The 17,940-nt window shown below is 37.9% G+C and overlaps 1 protein-coding gene across 2 annotated transcripts in view; it reads right to left on the bottom strand.

The window, feature by feature from the left end:
- The window catches only part of LOC128983541 (zinc finger protein 652-B-like), a 32,268-nt gene that overhangs the window by 6,419 nt on the left and 7,909 nt on the right, over positions 1 to 17,940 (bottom strand). For both annotated transcript variants that reach the window (XM_054402847.1, XM_054402846.1), the window contains one exon: positions 14,473 to 14,571. In XM_054402847.1, coding sequence (XP_054258822.1) covers positions 14,473 to 14,562 — 90 coding nt within the window. In that variant the 5' untranslated portion in view covers positions 14,563 to 14,571. The remainder of the gene's footprint in view (positions 1 to 14,472; positions 14,572 to 17,940) is intronic.

Here is a 17,940-nt window from a genome sequence, read left to right as displayed (position 1 = left end):
CGAATTTACTACCTGAAGCAATTACCGAACTACTAACTTTGTTAAAAGAAGCACTCAAACAAAATTATTTCAAATTCAATGATAAATATTACAGTCAACCAAATGGCCTGGCAATGGGCTCTCCCTTATCAAGTTTACTCGCCAACGTATATCTGAACCATATTGAAAATAAATATATATTTTCAGACCTGAACAAACAAAAAAACAAGATAACGGAATATCACCGTTATGTTGATGACACAATTCTTATTTTCAAGGGTAACACTAGACAGCTTGACCTTCTACACAAGTTCCTCAACAATATAACGCCTAATTTAAAATTTACCATGGAAACTGAACAATCAAATAAAATAAATTTCTTGGATATCACAATAGAAAAGATAGATAACAGATTAGATTTTAGCATATATAGAAAGCCTACCACGTCAAACCAAACCATTCACAGCACGTCTTACCACCCCGTATCACATAAACTGGCCGCCTACAATAGCATGGTATCTATCTATATATTAATAGGCAAGCATGTTTCTTTAAAACCTTTTTTCTCAGCTCGTGTGCATCGCAGGAAAAATCTTCGCATACTGTTAGAAAGATATTTTTCTGTAGGTGTGCAGAATCCCTTTAAAAACTAAAATAGGCTCAGAAATAAGCACAAAAAATGAATTTGAAATTTGAAAAAAATGAACATGGGCTTTATGGGTTTCCATGCTGGTGACGAAATAACAACGAAATATAAACAGAAAATCAAAACAAATTGAAGAAACTCCAATCACATGTTTTATTTACAGTATGGGGCGAAAATAGAGAAGTCTGTACATTACAAATTTTTGGTCGAGTTTCGACCACTGGACGACCTCTAGTATCGATTATTACATGTCCCAATGACAGAGCAAAACTACAATAGAGAACTGAAAATCATCAAACAAATTGCCGTATCTAATGGGTATGATATTCAAATGGTTGACAACTTAGTAAAGAAATACAAAAATAAACAAAATCAAAATCAGAACTTAATCCCGCAAAACAAAAAATTCGTCTGCGTAGATTATTCTCACCACCTACAGCACAGCCTAAAGAATGAGTTGGAAAAGCATGGGATCAAACTAGCTTTCAGAACTAGCAATAAAGTTATTAATAAGTTAAAACCTAAGACAAATAAAAATAATGCTGACCAATCAGGTGTATATAAAATCAAATGTGCTAGTTGCCCGAGTACATACATTGGAAAAACAGGACGATCCTTTAGCATTAGGTACAAAGAACATCGCCCTAACGGGAAGACTGACAAACAAAAATCCACGTTCGCGCAACACCTGGTTGATAACAATCACGACTTACTTGATTTGGACAACGGCTTAGAAGTTCTACACGCCTGTATTAATGGAAATAGATTAGATACCCTTGAAGAATATGAGATTTATAAAGCTCATAAAATAAAAAGCAGCAATGAGCCCATACTAAACGATCAATTACAATTTAAATCCCACACCATTTTTAATAACATTATCAAACGGAGCAAGCCACAGACAAGGGATCAAAGTCCAGCAGATAATACCGCCACAGCTGGAACGAACTAGCAGTAGCAGTTGCCCAGTCAGCTTCCGTACTTGTAGCAATCATGTACGCGACAGGCCTGTCTCTTGTTTTACGTGTTTTTGTGTTTTTATCGTGTTCGTGTTTATGTACAGTTTAACAACGCCAATTCAGGTGGATGTGTGTATCTGATGATGGCATTATAATGCCGAAACAGCTGTAATCTACAGAAACTACAGAGCTGTGACGAGGTATTTATATTATATTAGTCATCAATTCAGCTCAGGGGCTATACCATGTCTATTGATCCTTAATTTCTACTTGTGTTGTTAACACTACCTTCACAGGATCAGTGTAAACTACTATTTTATGTCTAAATAACTGTAATGACTGTGAAAAGGAAGACTCTGACTCACATTGGAGCTTACTGTTTGTGGACAAGTAGCCACAGATGTCACTTGGATTTGTTGGGTACAACAAACAGTGTATCAGAAAAAAATTTATCTAGCAAAATTTGTATTAAAAAATAAAAACACTATAGAGAAGTGGCATGTGCAACAAAAACAGTCCTTTGAATGTAAACTCATGTATTAGCTAATGCTACGTATATATTATAAACCTTCACTACCGTAATATGAAGTCTATAATGCCTCATTTGCTGAATGGTATACTGGAGATTTGTACAATTTTTGCCAATGTGATATCACCCTCAGCAGCAAAACCACCTATATTTAGTGTCAATGACAAGCAAACCACCACACTCAGAGGCACTAATAAAACTAACAATAAACAAGACTAGTGTACCTGTTGCTCGAATTCGAGCAATTGCGAAATATTACAGGCGTTATTTTAAATGAATAACTGTAATAATTTCCGATGACTATAAAACAGTCAACTAAAATATTATGGAAATACTCACGATGTACATAACAGATTGATATAATCAACATTCTTGTAAATATCTTATCATTTTTCAAAAGCTGGTCTTGTTTTTTAGTGTTTTCTACAAATATTTCCCACTCATAGCCGCATTAGGTTGTCCATAATAACGATTATAAATTTTTATAAAAACACTAGCTGTACCCGCGGGCTTTGCCCCGTTTTACTTCATAAGTGAGCTCGTTCGCATGGCTCAATCACGTCCTGGTTGAAGTTTGTTCGCTACGCTCACTCACCTTTAGGTTGGAGCTCGTTCGCTGCGCTCACTTGCCTTCAGGTTAGCTCGTTCGCTACGCTAACTCGCCTCCGGGTTGAAGTTCGTTCGCTACGCTCACTCACCTTTTGGTTGCAAATTAGCTGTTGTCATAAATTTAAAAAAGAATAATAGTGCTGAACCCTGTTGGTAATCCTTGTAACTTTAATGCTATTGCACATCATAGAACAGAACCAACTTGTTTAATTGAAACAGCTGTTAAGATACATTAATTCCATTTAAATATGAGTACTCATAAGGTTAACATGGGAAACTCCAGAGCCACTGGGGCGGGGCCCGAGAGCCCGATCAGAATAAAAACCACTTAGTTTTCCTATTTAATGCCTAAAGCGACAATTACCCGAGATATTATTGGTAGGGGATTCCCAATTTTGTAGGTACAGAGATTATTTAAATAAACTTCCTTCGCACATGCAACAATTGAAGGTCAATTCGAATAGCATAACAGTGTCTGGAACTACGACGGCCAACTTGAAGGCAATTTTAAAACAACGTAGCCAACAATTAGCTAGTATGTGTGTTAGGCCAATTGTAGTTTTATTCGCAGCTACGAATGACATTGCGAGGCAAACACCAAGTGAGCATTTACACGCACAATATTCATCACTTGTTATACTCATCATTAAGCTCTGTCACCCACAATACATTATCACACTCACCTTACCAATGTATCCTAGGTACCTTTATTCACCCTCCCACATGCAGCGATTAGCCGAATTCAATAAATTTCTCGCAACCTTGCAAAGCGAAACCATCTTTGTTCTACGATTGTGTTTTCATGAGTCTACAAATGAGTTATTTTTCGAACAGCAATACAAGTATTCACGCCGACTGGACCAACTACATTTGAATAAGAGAGCCTTTGAAATTTTAACACAACAGTTATCAAACATAATAGGGACAAAATAAATGTTAGTTAGTAGTAAAATAAAATAAAATGTGTTTTTCCTTTTTTTTTGAAACCAAAGCTGGCTGAATAGGAGAATTTTGCAAACTCCAGGATCCTACAAAACACAATCAGCACATATCTCACAAACACGACTTCTTATCGCGCTTACCTGAGTTACGATATTGTTCAAGCACACGTCGCTGCAATGTCGTTAACTTCTCCAATCTTCTCAATGCTTGTTAGCATTGAACCAAAATAATTTTGTTTTATAGATACCAACCCACAACCCTACCTACCTTAATTATACACCCAGGCTTTAAGATTGTCTTTAGGCCTAGATTAGAATTTGTCTCTAGCAAACAAGGGTCAACCTCTGTAACCTATTGCCACTAGGAATTTTTTTATATACCGGGATATTAGAAGGTATGTCTACACGTCATCATGCACAATGATATTTTGTTTCAAGTTTCAATAAACAAGTGCTAGCTATAAAAAAAAAAAAAAAAAAAAAAAAAAAAAAAAAAAAAAAGTGCACATTACCCTCTCACTCCTTGAATATCCACATGAATAAATGGCCGAATAAGTGTGTCGTACTTGACTAATAAATAATAAGCACCTGCAACTTGCAATTAATAATGGTGCAGACAACTGGATTATGGATTTGGCCGCCCTGGCATTTAAATGTAAACTCATCAATGGATTGTAACGACACACACTTGCATAGTAACTTACCCACAATCCTTACCCTAAACCCTGTAAAAAAAAAAAAAAAAAAAAAAAAAAGCTTGCATTTGTTGTAGAGTATCAAATTGTTATCATGTGTATCGTGATGTTGGACATACCTGGTGCACCATAATTAATTTTATTTTTACCATTTTTTGTACTTTCATTTTTAAATGCGATGTTAACTAGTATTTGTTTACCCAACTCTGGGTTTTCCACTCAAAAAAAAAAACGAGTGTCGACGTTGCATGGTTGTCTTGGTAGATGTGGCAAAAAGGTCAGAGAACCCAGGGCGTATATTTCTCTGTCTTGTATATTGTTGTTCCGCATTTACTAGGGCGTCTGGGTGTAACCAAACCATTTCCTTACCCCACCAAATGATCAAGTAAATAAACAGAAAATAAATAAAATCTCACCACATCCCAGGTGAAATCAAACCTCATTCAAATATTCCAATTGCATCAAATGGCAATGGAATGTGAAGTGTGTTCATTAGCACACAACCATACACAAGTTAGGTATTACTGTCACATTACACGTCGAGTTTGTCAAAATAACTCCTCAGCCCAGCTCAAATCAGTATGATAGCTGACATTATTTTTAGTGCAATAGTCAAAACCCTTTTTTTAAAAAAAACAATCTACTTGTGTATATGTATGTATGTATATATCTATATGTGCATATGTGTATGCAGTTCAAAAATGTATAAATGTTAATAATAATGAACACTGAAATCTACACACACACTGACCTCACAGGGAAGCTACCCCCACCCTCATTCAAATGATTAATATGCCTATACATGAAACAAATGATATTCCCTCAACCCACTCTTGGGTAAAGGATCTGAATGCTGCAGAAGCAATTGCACAGTGCAAGGCTTGGAATCTTAATCCGGAGAACACACTGGCAGAAAATAGGGTAATTCTGCGCCAATTCATAATAGACTCCAACGCTACCAACAATTTAACCGCTAGCAATACTGGTAGTGAAAGTGATGCGCGCGACAACGAGCAGCAAGTCGCGCGCGCCAGCCAAAGCGTTGCCGGGCAACCCCACTCTGAAAACCAAACCCCGCAACCTACACAACCCGACCCGAACCTAACGCTACCCAACCAACAACCCCTGTATACCCCGACCAACCTAAATGATGCAAATTTGCAAACCCTAATAACTTCATTACAATCGATGACCCTCAATGCCATAGCCCAGACCACAGCTGCCTTTTCAAGCCAAATACAGATGATTGCCAAACCCTCTTCACCAGTGGAATCAACCTCATGCCCACCTCTTGTGAGAGAATTATTGAAAGAGATACCCAGAACATCTGGTCACGACCCTAAGCAGGTCGTGATTTTTTGTAAACAGCTACACAAAATCATTGAAATGCAAATCGCACCAGATAAAGCTGTATTGATGAATGTTCTCCCATACACGACGGATAGGTTCAGACAATTTTGGATGGCCTCCATCTCACACATTACAGGTTGGTCATCTATTTTACAAAACATTAATCAAAATTTTTTCACTCCCGAGGTCCTGAGGCAGCTTCAAAACCAACTGCTTTACAGACAACAATCCTCAGATGAGCACCTGGCTGACTACGTCCGCGACATCCAAATATCGTATTTGATTTTATCCCCATCCACTCAACCACAAGAGATATTCCAAAACATATTCCGGGGAATAAACCCCCAAACCAGAATCACCTTTGCAGGCCTTAAGCCCATAACCAACATACAGGAGTTACTCGAAATCGCCCCTTTTGCCCAAAGCGTCACTCAACAATCAATAGTACCACATCCTGAAACCAACACACCCCCCAACAACAATCAATTCAGCCATCAAAAGCGAACGTCTCATGGCCATCAGCTCAATCATCTTTCTGATTCCCGTCCCAGATTCCAACCCCGAAATTACTCAAATCAACCTGCATTCCAACCCCGAAATTATCCAAACCAACCCAGATTCCAACCCCGAACTCCTCACCAACAAGCTTTTCAAAACAATAGCTTCCCCCCACGACAGTCCTTCCCAGTTCAACGCCCAAACCACACTACCTACCTCATAAATACCACACCAAGCAATAGGCAGTCTCACGCTTCACACACTAGAGCACCATACATTCCCCCGTTCAACACCTACCCAAAACCACATTTAAACCCCAATGGGGGAGGACAATAGGCGGTTACCCCTCTCCCTACCACAACCACACAACCGCTAAAACAAACAATTATCACAATAGACCCACCTTCGCATGCAAACCTCAGGAAAAATTATCATCACCAAAAATTAAATCTATAACAGCACCACTAAATGATTCCGCACTTTTAAACATTAAAGTAGCCAATCACTCAATACCAGCACTCATCGACACAGGAGCCTCATGCTCGATTATATCGAATACATTATTAAATAGGGTCAGATCAATCAAGGGTGTTATAGTTGGACAGATACACGAAGTCAATGCCACCGTTACAACAGCTTCCTCCATTCCACTAAAATTAACACATTACGTACACCTACACTTTAAAGTTAATTATCTCGCATGGACCAAAAAATTTTATATCACTAGTCATCTTCCCGTAGACATCATATTAGGCATAGATTTTTTAAATTCAACAAAAGCAGTAATAAACATAGCAAAAAATTCCATAACATTTCCATACACCACGCCGTTAGTTCTGTCATTAGGTCAACCACAACAAAGTGACGGCAAACAGGAGCCACCAGCCCCTAAGTTTGGTACTAACTTGATCACAGATCAAAAGCGCAAGTTGGAAAAGTTGTTGTCCAAGTTCCCAGATACAGTTACCAAAACATTAGGCAGAACCAATCTAGTTCAATATCGTATCAGCATTAAACCAGACCACGTAGTACGTTGCAGACCATACCAATTTTCACCCCCCAAAACAGAAATTTTGCGACAGCACATACAGGAACTACTCAAAGATGGCGTCATACGCGAGTCAACCTCAGAATTTAGTAGTCCAGCATTCACAGTACCCAAAAAAGGTGGTAAGACCCGCATGGTAATTAATTATAAGGCGCTCAATCAAGGCTTGACACTTGAAGCCACACCAGTACCAACCCTAGAGTCAGCATTCCAACACCTTGGCACAGCTAAATATTACACATTGCTAGATTTGAACCAAGCATACAATCAAATACCTTTGCATCCAGATTCCAAAAAATACACAAGTTTTGTTGTGCCATGGGCACAATACGAATTTAACTACGTACCCTTCGGACTGGCAAATGGTTCCATGGTTCTTACAGATCTGATGAATAAGGTTTTCGGAGACATCAAATTTAAATTCATTTATAATTTTTTCGACGATCTAGTAATATATTCAAACACCTTCGAAGAACACTTAATTCACATACAGGAAGTACTACAACGATTAAAGAAAACAGGTTTAACCGTCAATCCTTCCAAAATGACTTTAGCGTCCAATCAAATTGAGTTTCTTGGACATGTGATAAAGGATAACACGTTATCAGTTAGTAGAGAAAGAACAAAACCAATTGACAGCAAAAAGCATTTGACCAACTTAAAGCCGCACTCACTCGAGATCCACTCCTTAAGATGCCAAACTTCGAATTGCCCTTCGTTTTACATACAGACGCCAGTCGCAACAGCATATCTGCAATCATCTCCCAACAATACGACGACGCATTGCTACCTGTAGCATACGGTTCCAGAGCGACCAATGAACACGAGAAAAACTACAGCGCTTTCGAATTAGAAGCCTTGGCAATCACACACTTTTTCGACAAATTTCGTACATATTTGGAACATAGGCATTTTGATCTATACACAGACAGCAACGCATTAACATGGCTTCTCAATCACCCTAGGCAAGTTGGAAAAATAGCTAGATGGATAACACTAATTAACTCTTTCCAGTTCACCGTACGACACGTAAAAGGCCGCGATAACGTCGTCGCCGATTGCTTATCGCGAATGTTTGAAGAAGTACAGCCTGACAACTCAAATACATCACCCTCACAAACAAACAAGTCAACCTACTTTTCAAACTCCCTGACGCGTTCACAGACATCCCCACTTACCAAAAAGAAGATCCCGCAATTCAAAAAATTATAAAATCTCTCAGATCAAACAAACCACCCCCAAATTACTTCATTAAAGACAACATTCTCACACACAAGTCCCCGAATCAAACCAAACACCGCATTGTCATTCCAGACCGCTTAATCCCATTACTATTTAAATACTACCACTTAGCACCTAGTACAGCACACTTAGGAATAAATAAAACATGGTCCAGGATTGAACCACACTTTTGGTCTCCCACATTAAAACAAACCATATCAGACATGGTACGGTCATGCACAGATTGCCAACGCGCCAAACAGGCACCAAACACCAAAGTAGGTTTGTTGTCGTCAGAAGTCCCTACCAGACCATTTGAGAAAATTTTCATCGATTACATTGGCCCGTTACCCAGATCAGTAAAAGGTAACAAATACATTCTCACAGTTGTTGACGCATTCTCTAAATTTGCAATATTTTTACCAGCCCGCAATTCAACAGCCAAAACCACCATATCACTATTAAAAACAGGAGTTTTTGCCTATTTTGCCTTCCCCAAATTTTTAGTATCAGACAACGCATCCCCCTTTCAGTCAAAAGATTTTTCTGACATGTGCCTAGAATTCGGAATTAAACACATCACAACAACACCTTACTATCCAAATCCTAGTCACGCCGAACGTGTAAACAAAAACATAAAAATAGCCATCAGAATCTATCACTCTCAAAATCAAGCACAATGGGACACAAACCTTCACTTTTTCCAAATTGCTCTAAACTCAGCCAAACACAACAGCACCGGTTTCTCACCAGCAGAATTATTCCTAGGCTATCAAATCAACCACCCCCTTGAACTAAATTGGAATTTAGACCGTCTCATTCCAGATCAACCAATGGATATCAAACACACATGGGCACAGGCACACAGCAACCTCAGAAAAGCCAGAGAAACCAGAACAAATCAATACAACAAAGGACGCCAACCAGTTGATTATAAAGTAGGTGATTGGGTGATGTATCGATTAAATCATCAAAGTAGCGCAGTGAACAAAGTGAATGCTAAACTTTTACCAGTTTGGTCCGAACCCCTAATAATTCAAGCCTTCACATCACCAGTAACTGTAATTTTAGTAGACCCAAAGTCAGGGAAAACAGTTAGGAGAGCTCATGTCTCTCAATTGAAAGCCTTTTTTCACCCCAAAAAATGACACACGACCAAAACAAAAGCCGCATTGCACACGTATCAAAATGAAACCGCACACAGGCACCAGTGATATTAGGTTAGTTAGTTTGTAAGACCACCACCCTCACACCACACTTAACACCTGTCGCCGGCATCCACACTGGCGAAGCGCACTGAGTCTAGGGTGTCACTTCTCTGAGGTGTCATCTACAGTAGCGGTCGCCAGTGTGTCGCTCGCCCCGACAGCATCACACTTACACTTACAACCACACGCCAACCTCCAGACACAGTCACAGGTTAGCTAATTTTTTATATTTTTTGAAATTTGCGGTCGAGCCATAACCTTTATTTTAATTTTTTTAATTTCAACAGCTCGAACCTGCAAACTGTGACTTGTGGAAGGAGGAAAGCAAGAGCTCTTACACTTTCACACATACACTCACACAACATTACACCAGTTACCGGAGTTCATTATATTTCATGTTTCAAATTTTTGTGTAATATATTTATTTGTTACTATTTATTGTATATTTACTATTGTTATATGTTATATTAATTTACTTGTGTTCAACAGCATATATATATTTTTTTTTTAATGGACCAACGTGACACCCCAACCATGGAGGTCACCCTTTCTTCCTTTTTTGCTGCTTGGGGGAGGGGGGGAGATCTTGTGGTGTCAATCTCCACAACACAACCAGTATTCAAATGTCCCGCCTAGTCTTGACCCCAGAGCTGCTCGCGCATGCGCAGGCCGCAGGCGGGCCAAGAGGAATGACCAAACGTCTGTCGTGTGTCTGGTGCCGCCAAGGATGGATCTCTAAATTAGTGGGAAACGGGGGGACGCCCCCTTGAGGTATTGTGTCGTAGTGTTAGTACTTTGTAATATGTAATTTCAGGTCAAGGTATCAGTTCACTATATCATTCATTCCAGTATGTATTATTCGTCTTAAAATCAAATATCAGTTCACGTTGTGTCCAGTCAAGTAATATAGTAATTATTTCATAAGTTGAACAATGTACATATTTCTGTGATATAAATGCATTAATTAATCAAACAATCATCAAAGCTGACTATTAGGGCCTGTGATTTGCGGTAAATTGTCTCCTCTGCATTAATAAATGTGTTCAGTTTACGTTTCCAACAAGAACGATTTGGTCTGGAATTTGATTCACATGACCAGGTCACCAAAACGTGGCACCATTATGCCACACCAGCTAGGATTCAGAGATGCAAAATGCGATTGATGAAATTTGACTACTCCATCGAACACATTCCCGTAAAAGAAATGTTTGCAGCAGACACATTAAGCCGAGCGCCGATCCTAGACTCCACGGATGAGTTCACAAAAGAGGTAGAGGCACATATTAAGGTAATACAGTAGAACCTCTTTAAAACACGTTTACTGCTAATGACGCACTTGTGCGTCATAAGTATATTAGCAGATATATAATACATGATGTATATAATTACATAATATATTTTAATCCACAATTTATAGTATAAAATTTATTTAATTAAAGATATATTGTCACTCAATTAACATGATCATGTTAATGTTTATGTTTTTTAGCCATTTATAAAAGTATTACATATCATTAGCAGTGAATGTGTTAATCTGAACTAATTGGGACCAGGGGTAGTTCGGACTATTGAATAGTTCGGATTACAGAACATATTGTTGTTTTTACATAACAATAGCTAAAACATGGCTAAAATTGATCAACATTATTTTGGGGAAAGTAAAAAAATGTTTTATAAAGTAAAATACAGTGTTTATTTAATACAGTAGTAAACATGGTGAATAAACAGTAAACTGTAAATTAAATACAGTATACAATAAAGAACTGCTGTACTGTGTATAGAGTACAGCAATGAGGGGTTCGGATTAGTGGACGTTCGGATTACGGGGGTTCGGATTAAAGAGGTTCTACTGTATCTTTAAACTTTCCAGCAACACAGTCAAGATTGGAACAAATAACGAATGCCCAGATCCTGTGTGAAGAATGTCAGATGTTGGTGAAATATACAGAAAATGGATGGCCTGAATTCAAGAAGGATGTCCAGAGAGCATGAGAAAGTGGTATACCTTAAAAAGACTACCTATCTCTAATAGAAGACTTAATATGTTATAAAGAAGAATTATGATCCCATTTGAATTGGGCCCAGCGTACTGGGCCCATAACCTGTTATTAGTAGGAAACTTTAAGACTTGTTTGGAAATTAAATTTAACTTTTAATAGACAGAACAGAACACAACACCAATACAAAACTGAACAATTACACATTATAAATAATGTCATATGTTTCATGATTTATATGACATTATAAGCAGGCTTATTGAAATTGCTTTAACAGTTCTCAATCTTACCGTGACCTGGGAAGATGTTCTTCATTTTGCCGCGACCGGGCAAGATGTTCTCGATCTTGCCGTGACCGCGGAAGGTGTTCTTGATTTTGCCGTAACCTCGGAAGGTGTTCTTTATCTTGCCTTATAGGCGGATCATGTTCTTGATTTTGCCAGGACCTCGGATGAAGATCGTAATTTTACCGTGACCGCAGACAAAAAAAGGTTTTCCCAGTGCAAGTTCAAAATTCTCATTTAGTTCCTGATTCAATAAATTTACGCAAACTTAACAGAATTTTCAGACTGTATGGTCACCCTGGTAGGGTCTCAAAGGATGGATAGGATATGGATGGAAGCCCATGCCTCCTACCAGTTTAAATTTAATCAATAATTTTAAATTGAACCTCCCCCCCAAGAATTTCAATGACACAGTCTGCGTCACACCCCCCCCCCCCTTGTGGGCACCCTTGGCCAAGTAAATAATATGTAAATAAAGTAAATAATGTGTATTTGCCTTTCACAAAGTCAAAGTAATCAACGGCTATTCTTTGCCATGGATGGTCAGGAGTGTCTGATTGAATAATCTTTTCTGACATCTGGTTTTGGTGTTTAGCGCAAGTGTCACAATTGTCAATCAAGTTTTGGATTTCTGTTGTAATTCCTTGCCAAAACACAGATTTTGCCGCTCGGAGGACTGTGTCATCCCCCCCGAAATGACCATCATGCAGTTTGTTCATGATATCTATTCTAAATTCAAAAAGAACAGAAAGATATATAACATCTTCAGTTGTTACGGCAAAATCATGAACATAGGCTACTCCAAGATCTCAACGAAACCGTAAATCTTCTGTGGTCACAGCAAGATCGGGAACATCTTCTGTGGTTAAGGCAAAATGAAGAACACCTTCCATGGTCATGGAAAGATCGAGAACATCTTCCGCGGTCATGACAAGATCAAAACATTCAGCTCGGTCATGGCAAAATAAAGAACATCTTCCGAGGTCACGGTAAGATCGAGAACATCTTCCGCAGTCACTGTAAGGTCGAGAACATATTCTGTTGTAACGGCTGAATTGAGAAAACTTTTAGTAGTCACTGCAAGATCGAGAACCTATTCCGCGGTCACATCAAAATCATGAACATAATCCATGATCTCTGCAAAACCATAAACATCTTCTGCGGTCACGGCAAACTTGATAACATCTTCAGTAGTCGCGGTGAAATCATGGACATTTGCGGTCGGTGTGAAATAGAGTACATTGTCCACGATCACGTTAAAGTTGTAAACATCTTCCATGGTCATACCCACTGACTCCTAGTATAAGGTACGTTTGGGGACTAGGAATCAAGACCGGGAAAACCAGGTTTTCCTGTTGGAACATCTGAAAAAATAGTGATTTTCGTCATAGATAAAACATACTAGTCTATGATTTTGTCCAGGAGTTCTGCCCAAAACAACCGATTTTTTTCAGACTGTGGAGTAAAATATCACAGTTAAATGATTCACATTAGGTCAATGTTCATAGTAGGTTGTAAGTATTCATATTTTAAAAAACAAAGCAGTAACATATAAATTGACAAAGCAAATTTAGGTTTAAAAAAGTGTTACCAAGTTTTAATAATTTTTCTCAAGTACTCCTAAGACCACCCTTTTTACTGGGGTTTATTTTGTGCACCAACACCTGGCCTCCCCATAGAAAAGTAAGATGGACGCCCATGGTAGGAGGTACCGTGATGACATCACAATTAATAATACTATTACTAATTCCAGCCAATTCTTTAAATCATTTAGGAGTGAGCGAGATCGAATATGTGTATACTCTTCAAAATTGAAACACACAGGTCTGATTAGAGAGTTTCAAGTCATAACTCATACAAATCAAGTGGAATGACCAAGTAATGAAAGACATCTCTATACTGGGATCTACGTTGGAAGATACAGTTGATGGAGGTGAATTGTTGGCGAGGATATAACTAAGATTTTAGTGGTCATGGAGGTATGGTGGTGATGTCCGCAGTAAGGTGGCGGAAGGAAGGTGACATGTAGCTACTTATAACCAATTGGGAGATAGGTACCATATTTTACTTAAAGACTTATTACATCAGAAAAGTTGTTATTGTATTGTAAAATAATAAAATTTTTAATGAATTTTAAATTTATTGAATTGAAAAAATCTGTAATTGCATGAACAATTGGTGGTTATGAAACATTTGTTTACAATGTTTTTTTTTTTATAAAAGTGTCAGAACCCTCTTCCATTAAGGTTGATGTAATAATAATTTGCTTTGGTATGTAGCTCTTGAAGAATTAACATTTTAGGCTAAAATGATTTTTAGGTAATACAGCAGTTTTAAATAAATACAGTTTAACTGTATAATCACTTGATCCCCGTGTGTAGGAAGGTCCTGCATCTACTTTGTTATCTGCTCCTGTTAAGGTAACCAGTAACTGCAGCAAGCATGCAGGCATATTCCATAACCACAATTTCTCAAAACACTGCTAGATCTACTATGCCAAAATATTACCTTCTCTTGCAGAGCCTTAGTTGACTTGTCATGTCTTGTTAGTTTGGTGGTATAATTTTCCTCCTCGACAATATTCTCAGAGTCAGCCATCTCTTAATCCTGTAATTCATCAAATTACAGTGAACAACATTTAACTTTTTATTTTATAAAAAAAATCTTATTTTATAAAATTATTAAAAATTTCATCATTTATGTTTACTTGATCTTTTGTACCAGAAAATAATAGTATATTCATATTCTTTTTGCAAGGTATGTTATGAGAAAATGTACAGTTCTTCTAACTTATAGTATACCGGAGCTGTTGGCTTTAGGGCCGGTACACACACACCGACTTGGACGCATATGAGTACGGCTGTTCGTGTCGTGCTGGCATACGACAAAGTCGTGTTACCTCACGACAGTTGTCGTATCGGTATACGACTCAGCAAACACAACAGCGAACTCTACTGGCTTTAGGACTACTCATTTGTGAGGATGTCGCCGGAGGAAGAGGTTCTCCTTCTCCTTCTCTTGTTAAAGGAGAAAACATTGACGTAGAAGATGAAGTATCCAAACAGATCCTTTTAGCGAATTTCCCTATAGGGAAGTAGCTATTACCGTAGGTGGCATGGTAAGACCTAAGCCCGGGACCGATTTAATTTTTCATTTTGATGTCCCCAGAGGCCAAAAACACCATTTGTTCAAATTTTTATATATGTATATATATAGATTTATGTATATATATGTGTGTCCGTGAACACGATAACTTGAGTAATTTTTATTCGATTTTGATAAAATTTGGTTTAAAGGTGTAAAGCGGGATAAACTTAAATGAGTTCGCGAACTAGCATGATTGGACCATAGGAACGGGGTTTTACGGGGGGTTTATGGGGTAAAAATCGGTTTTTCTCATTTTTGACCCTCAAAACACAAAATTTTCCAATTTCACTTTAGACCTTTTTAAAGAGCTTAAAAATACAAATAATTTAGTATATAAAAGTATTTTTGTACGATTATTGGTAACAGAGAAAATTAAAAAAATTGTAAATTTAAAATTCCCATGTTATTCTTATGGAGAATATTGTAAAATGTTGTAGTTTGCTTGTTTATGGATATATTTTGATAAAACTTGGCAAATTTATTGATTTTATACTAAGCTATTAATATTTTACTAAAACACATTATTAGTTTCAGTTTCCTTGTAGCAGCAAACCTAGGTACTTGTTAAACCTAATGTTATTTTAATAGTTTTAATTGAAAATCAATTCAGATAAATGGAAATTCGCTTAGTCGGCAGGTTTGCTGCGGCAGGGGTATTTTTACTTCAGAGAAGGACAAAAGGACTGTTTAGTGAATCGTTTGACGAATTGAAAAGTTATGGGAAAAAGTTTTTCTGGATATTTCAGAATGTTGCAAATGTCATTTGACATCCTGTTGGATGCTATTAGGGACAAAATAAGAAAATTAAACACCCAAAACACATTATTTCCCAGCGTGGCGCCCCACAGTCTTGTCCCGAAACGCACTAGTGTGTATACAACGACGCGACAGCCGTATAACGCCATGTCCCGCTACGACTCAAAACAGTCGTGAGCCCATACGACTCGACTTGCCTGTCGGACCCCCAGTCGGTGTAGGGCGCGACTCGAAATTTGTCGTCCACGACTTTGACACCTCCACGACTGCTGTCGCACTAGTGTGTACACCCCCATGCGACTTCCATTGCCTACTTTGTTTCTCTACTTGTCGTGCAGATATACAATTTCTTGAGTCGTACAGGGGCACGACAAAAGTTGGTGGGTGTGTACCGGCCCTTAAATGTATAGTAGGACCAGTGGTGGCGCTTCCATACAGGGACAAATGGGCTGGGCCCACACAAAATAAACATTGAAGTATATTTTTAAATACTTTATTGGATGGTTATTTGGTAGGTATTATTGAATAAACTGTGATATAAATTAATCTTGAACATTCAATAGATCATTACATTTGTTGAAATACAATGCAATCATCTCGTAACATATTGGAGGTGCACGGATTTTGGGCCCTTCTAGCCACCATAAGAATGTAATGGACAAGGCAACACCAGCCGGCGGCGCTTGACTATCAGGGCTCAGACTAAGCGATTAGAAAATATTAATAGCTTGGTATAAAATAGATGAGTTTGCCAAGTTTTATCAAAATATATCCATAAAACAAGCAAACTACAACAGTTTACTAACTTATTTTCAGTAAGAGTTCCCATTTTAAATAATTGATAATAACATGGGAATTAAATATAAATTTACAATTTTTTCAAATTGTCTCCGTAACTAATAACTGTACAAAAACACTTCAAGGTAGGCTACTAAATTATTTGTCTTTTTAAACTCATCAAAAATGGTTAGGAAAGAAATTGGAAAACTTTATTTGAGGGTCAAAAATGAGAAAACCTAATTTTACCCCATAAATCCCCCCGTAAAACCCTATGGTCCGAGCCAAGGCCACACTAAAAAAAACAGGCCGTAATGCTCGTCAAGCATGTCGTCACGATAGAAGACGGCAATGACGTAATTCTTGCCGTTTGTGATCAGCTGCTTAATTGTTTTAATCTTTCCTTGGAAAATAAATAAATAAATATACCTACGTCATTGCCCTCTTCTATCGTGACGTCATGCTTGACGAGCATTACGGCCTGTTTTTTTTAGTGTGGCCTTGTCCGAGCACACTAGTTCCCAAACTCCTTTGAATGTAGGTTTACATGTTAGTACTAAATTTCATTTAAGTCGGAGCATTTTTGTTTGAGTTATATACTAACAAACAAATATACAGGGTGTCCAGCTAAAGTGTTCCAAAAGCTAACTTCCAGAATTGGTGATAGTAAACTTCTTATGGGAGACCCCCTTGATTTCATTATGTTGCTTTTAGGTACCTATGTATTTCAATTTTAAAAATTTCCCGCTGCTTTTACAATATGGTTGCCAACTTTGAATTTCCTTATGAAAAACCCCGTACGGTATTTTTTTTTATAAATCCAATTTAAAAATGTTTTTATTCCTGGCATTTTTTCTCTGAAGCTACTCGTTTAGGAGTCAGAGCGTGTTACAACTAAGAAAAAATGGCTTGTGGTGTACATTCTGCATCATGTAGCTCCTAAACGAGTAAGTTTGGAGCAAAAATGTAAATATAAGTCAAATTGCATCTAAATTCTAAAAAGCCATAAAATACACAGTTTTCCTATTTTCAAATTTGCTGCCATTTTTAAAATAATTGAAGGAACTACAGAGCCACTGGGGCGGAGCCACAGTGTGGCATGACGTCCAAGTGCCACGACATCCAATAATGATATTATTCAGTGCCACGACGTCCAAAACATAATTTTTCAGTGGTTGCACAAAATATTTGACTGTTGCATGATGTCCAAGTGCCAAGATGCTGGCATTAGAGGCATTGCTCTTGATTGGTTCGCATCATACCTTGAAGCACAGAAAACATACTACTATAACCCAG

Source organism: Macrosteles quadrilineatus, unplaced genomic scaffold (assembly GCF_028750875.1).
Source record: "Macrosteles quadrilineatus isolate MER2022 unplaced genomic scaffold, UCM_ALF_1.0 Scaffold_1__1_contigs__length_201487025, whole genome shotgun sequence".
Classification (NCBI taxonomy): Eukaryota; Metazoa; Arthropoda; class Insecta; order Hemiptera; family Cicadellidae; genus Macrosteles; species Macrosteles quadrilineatus.
The sequence above is the reverse complement of the archived record's forward strand: the minus strand, read 5'-3'. Positions and strand labels throughout refer to the sequence as shown.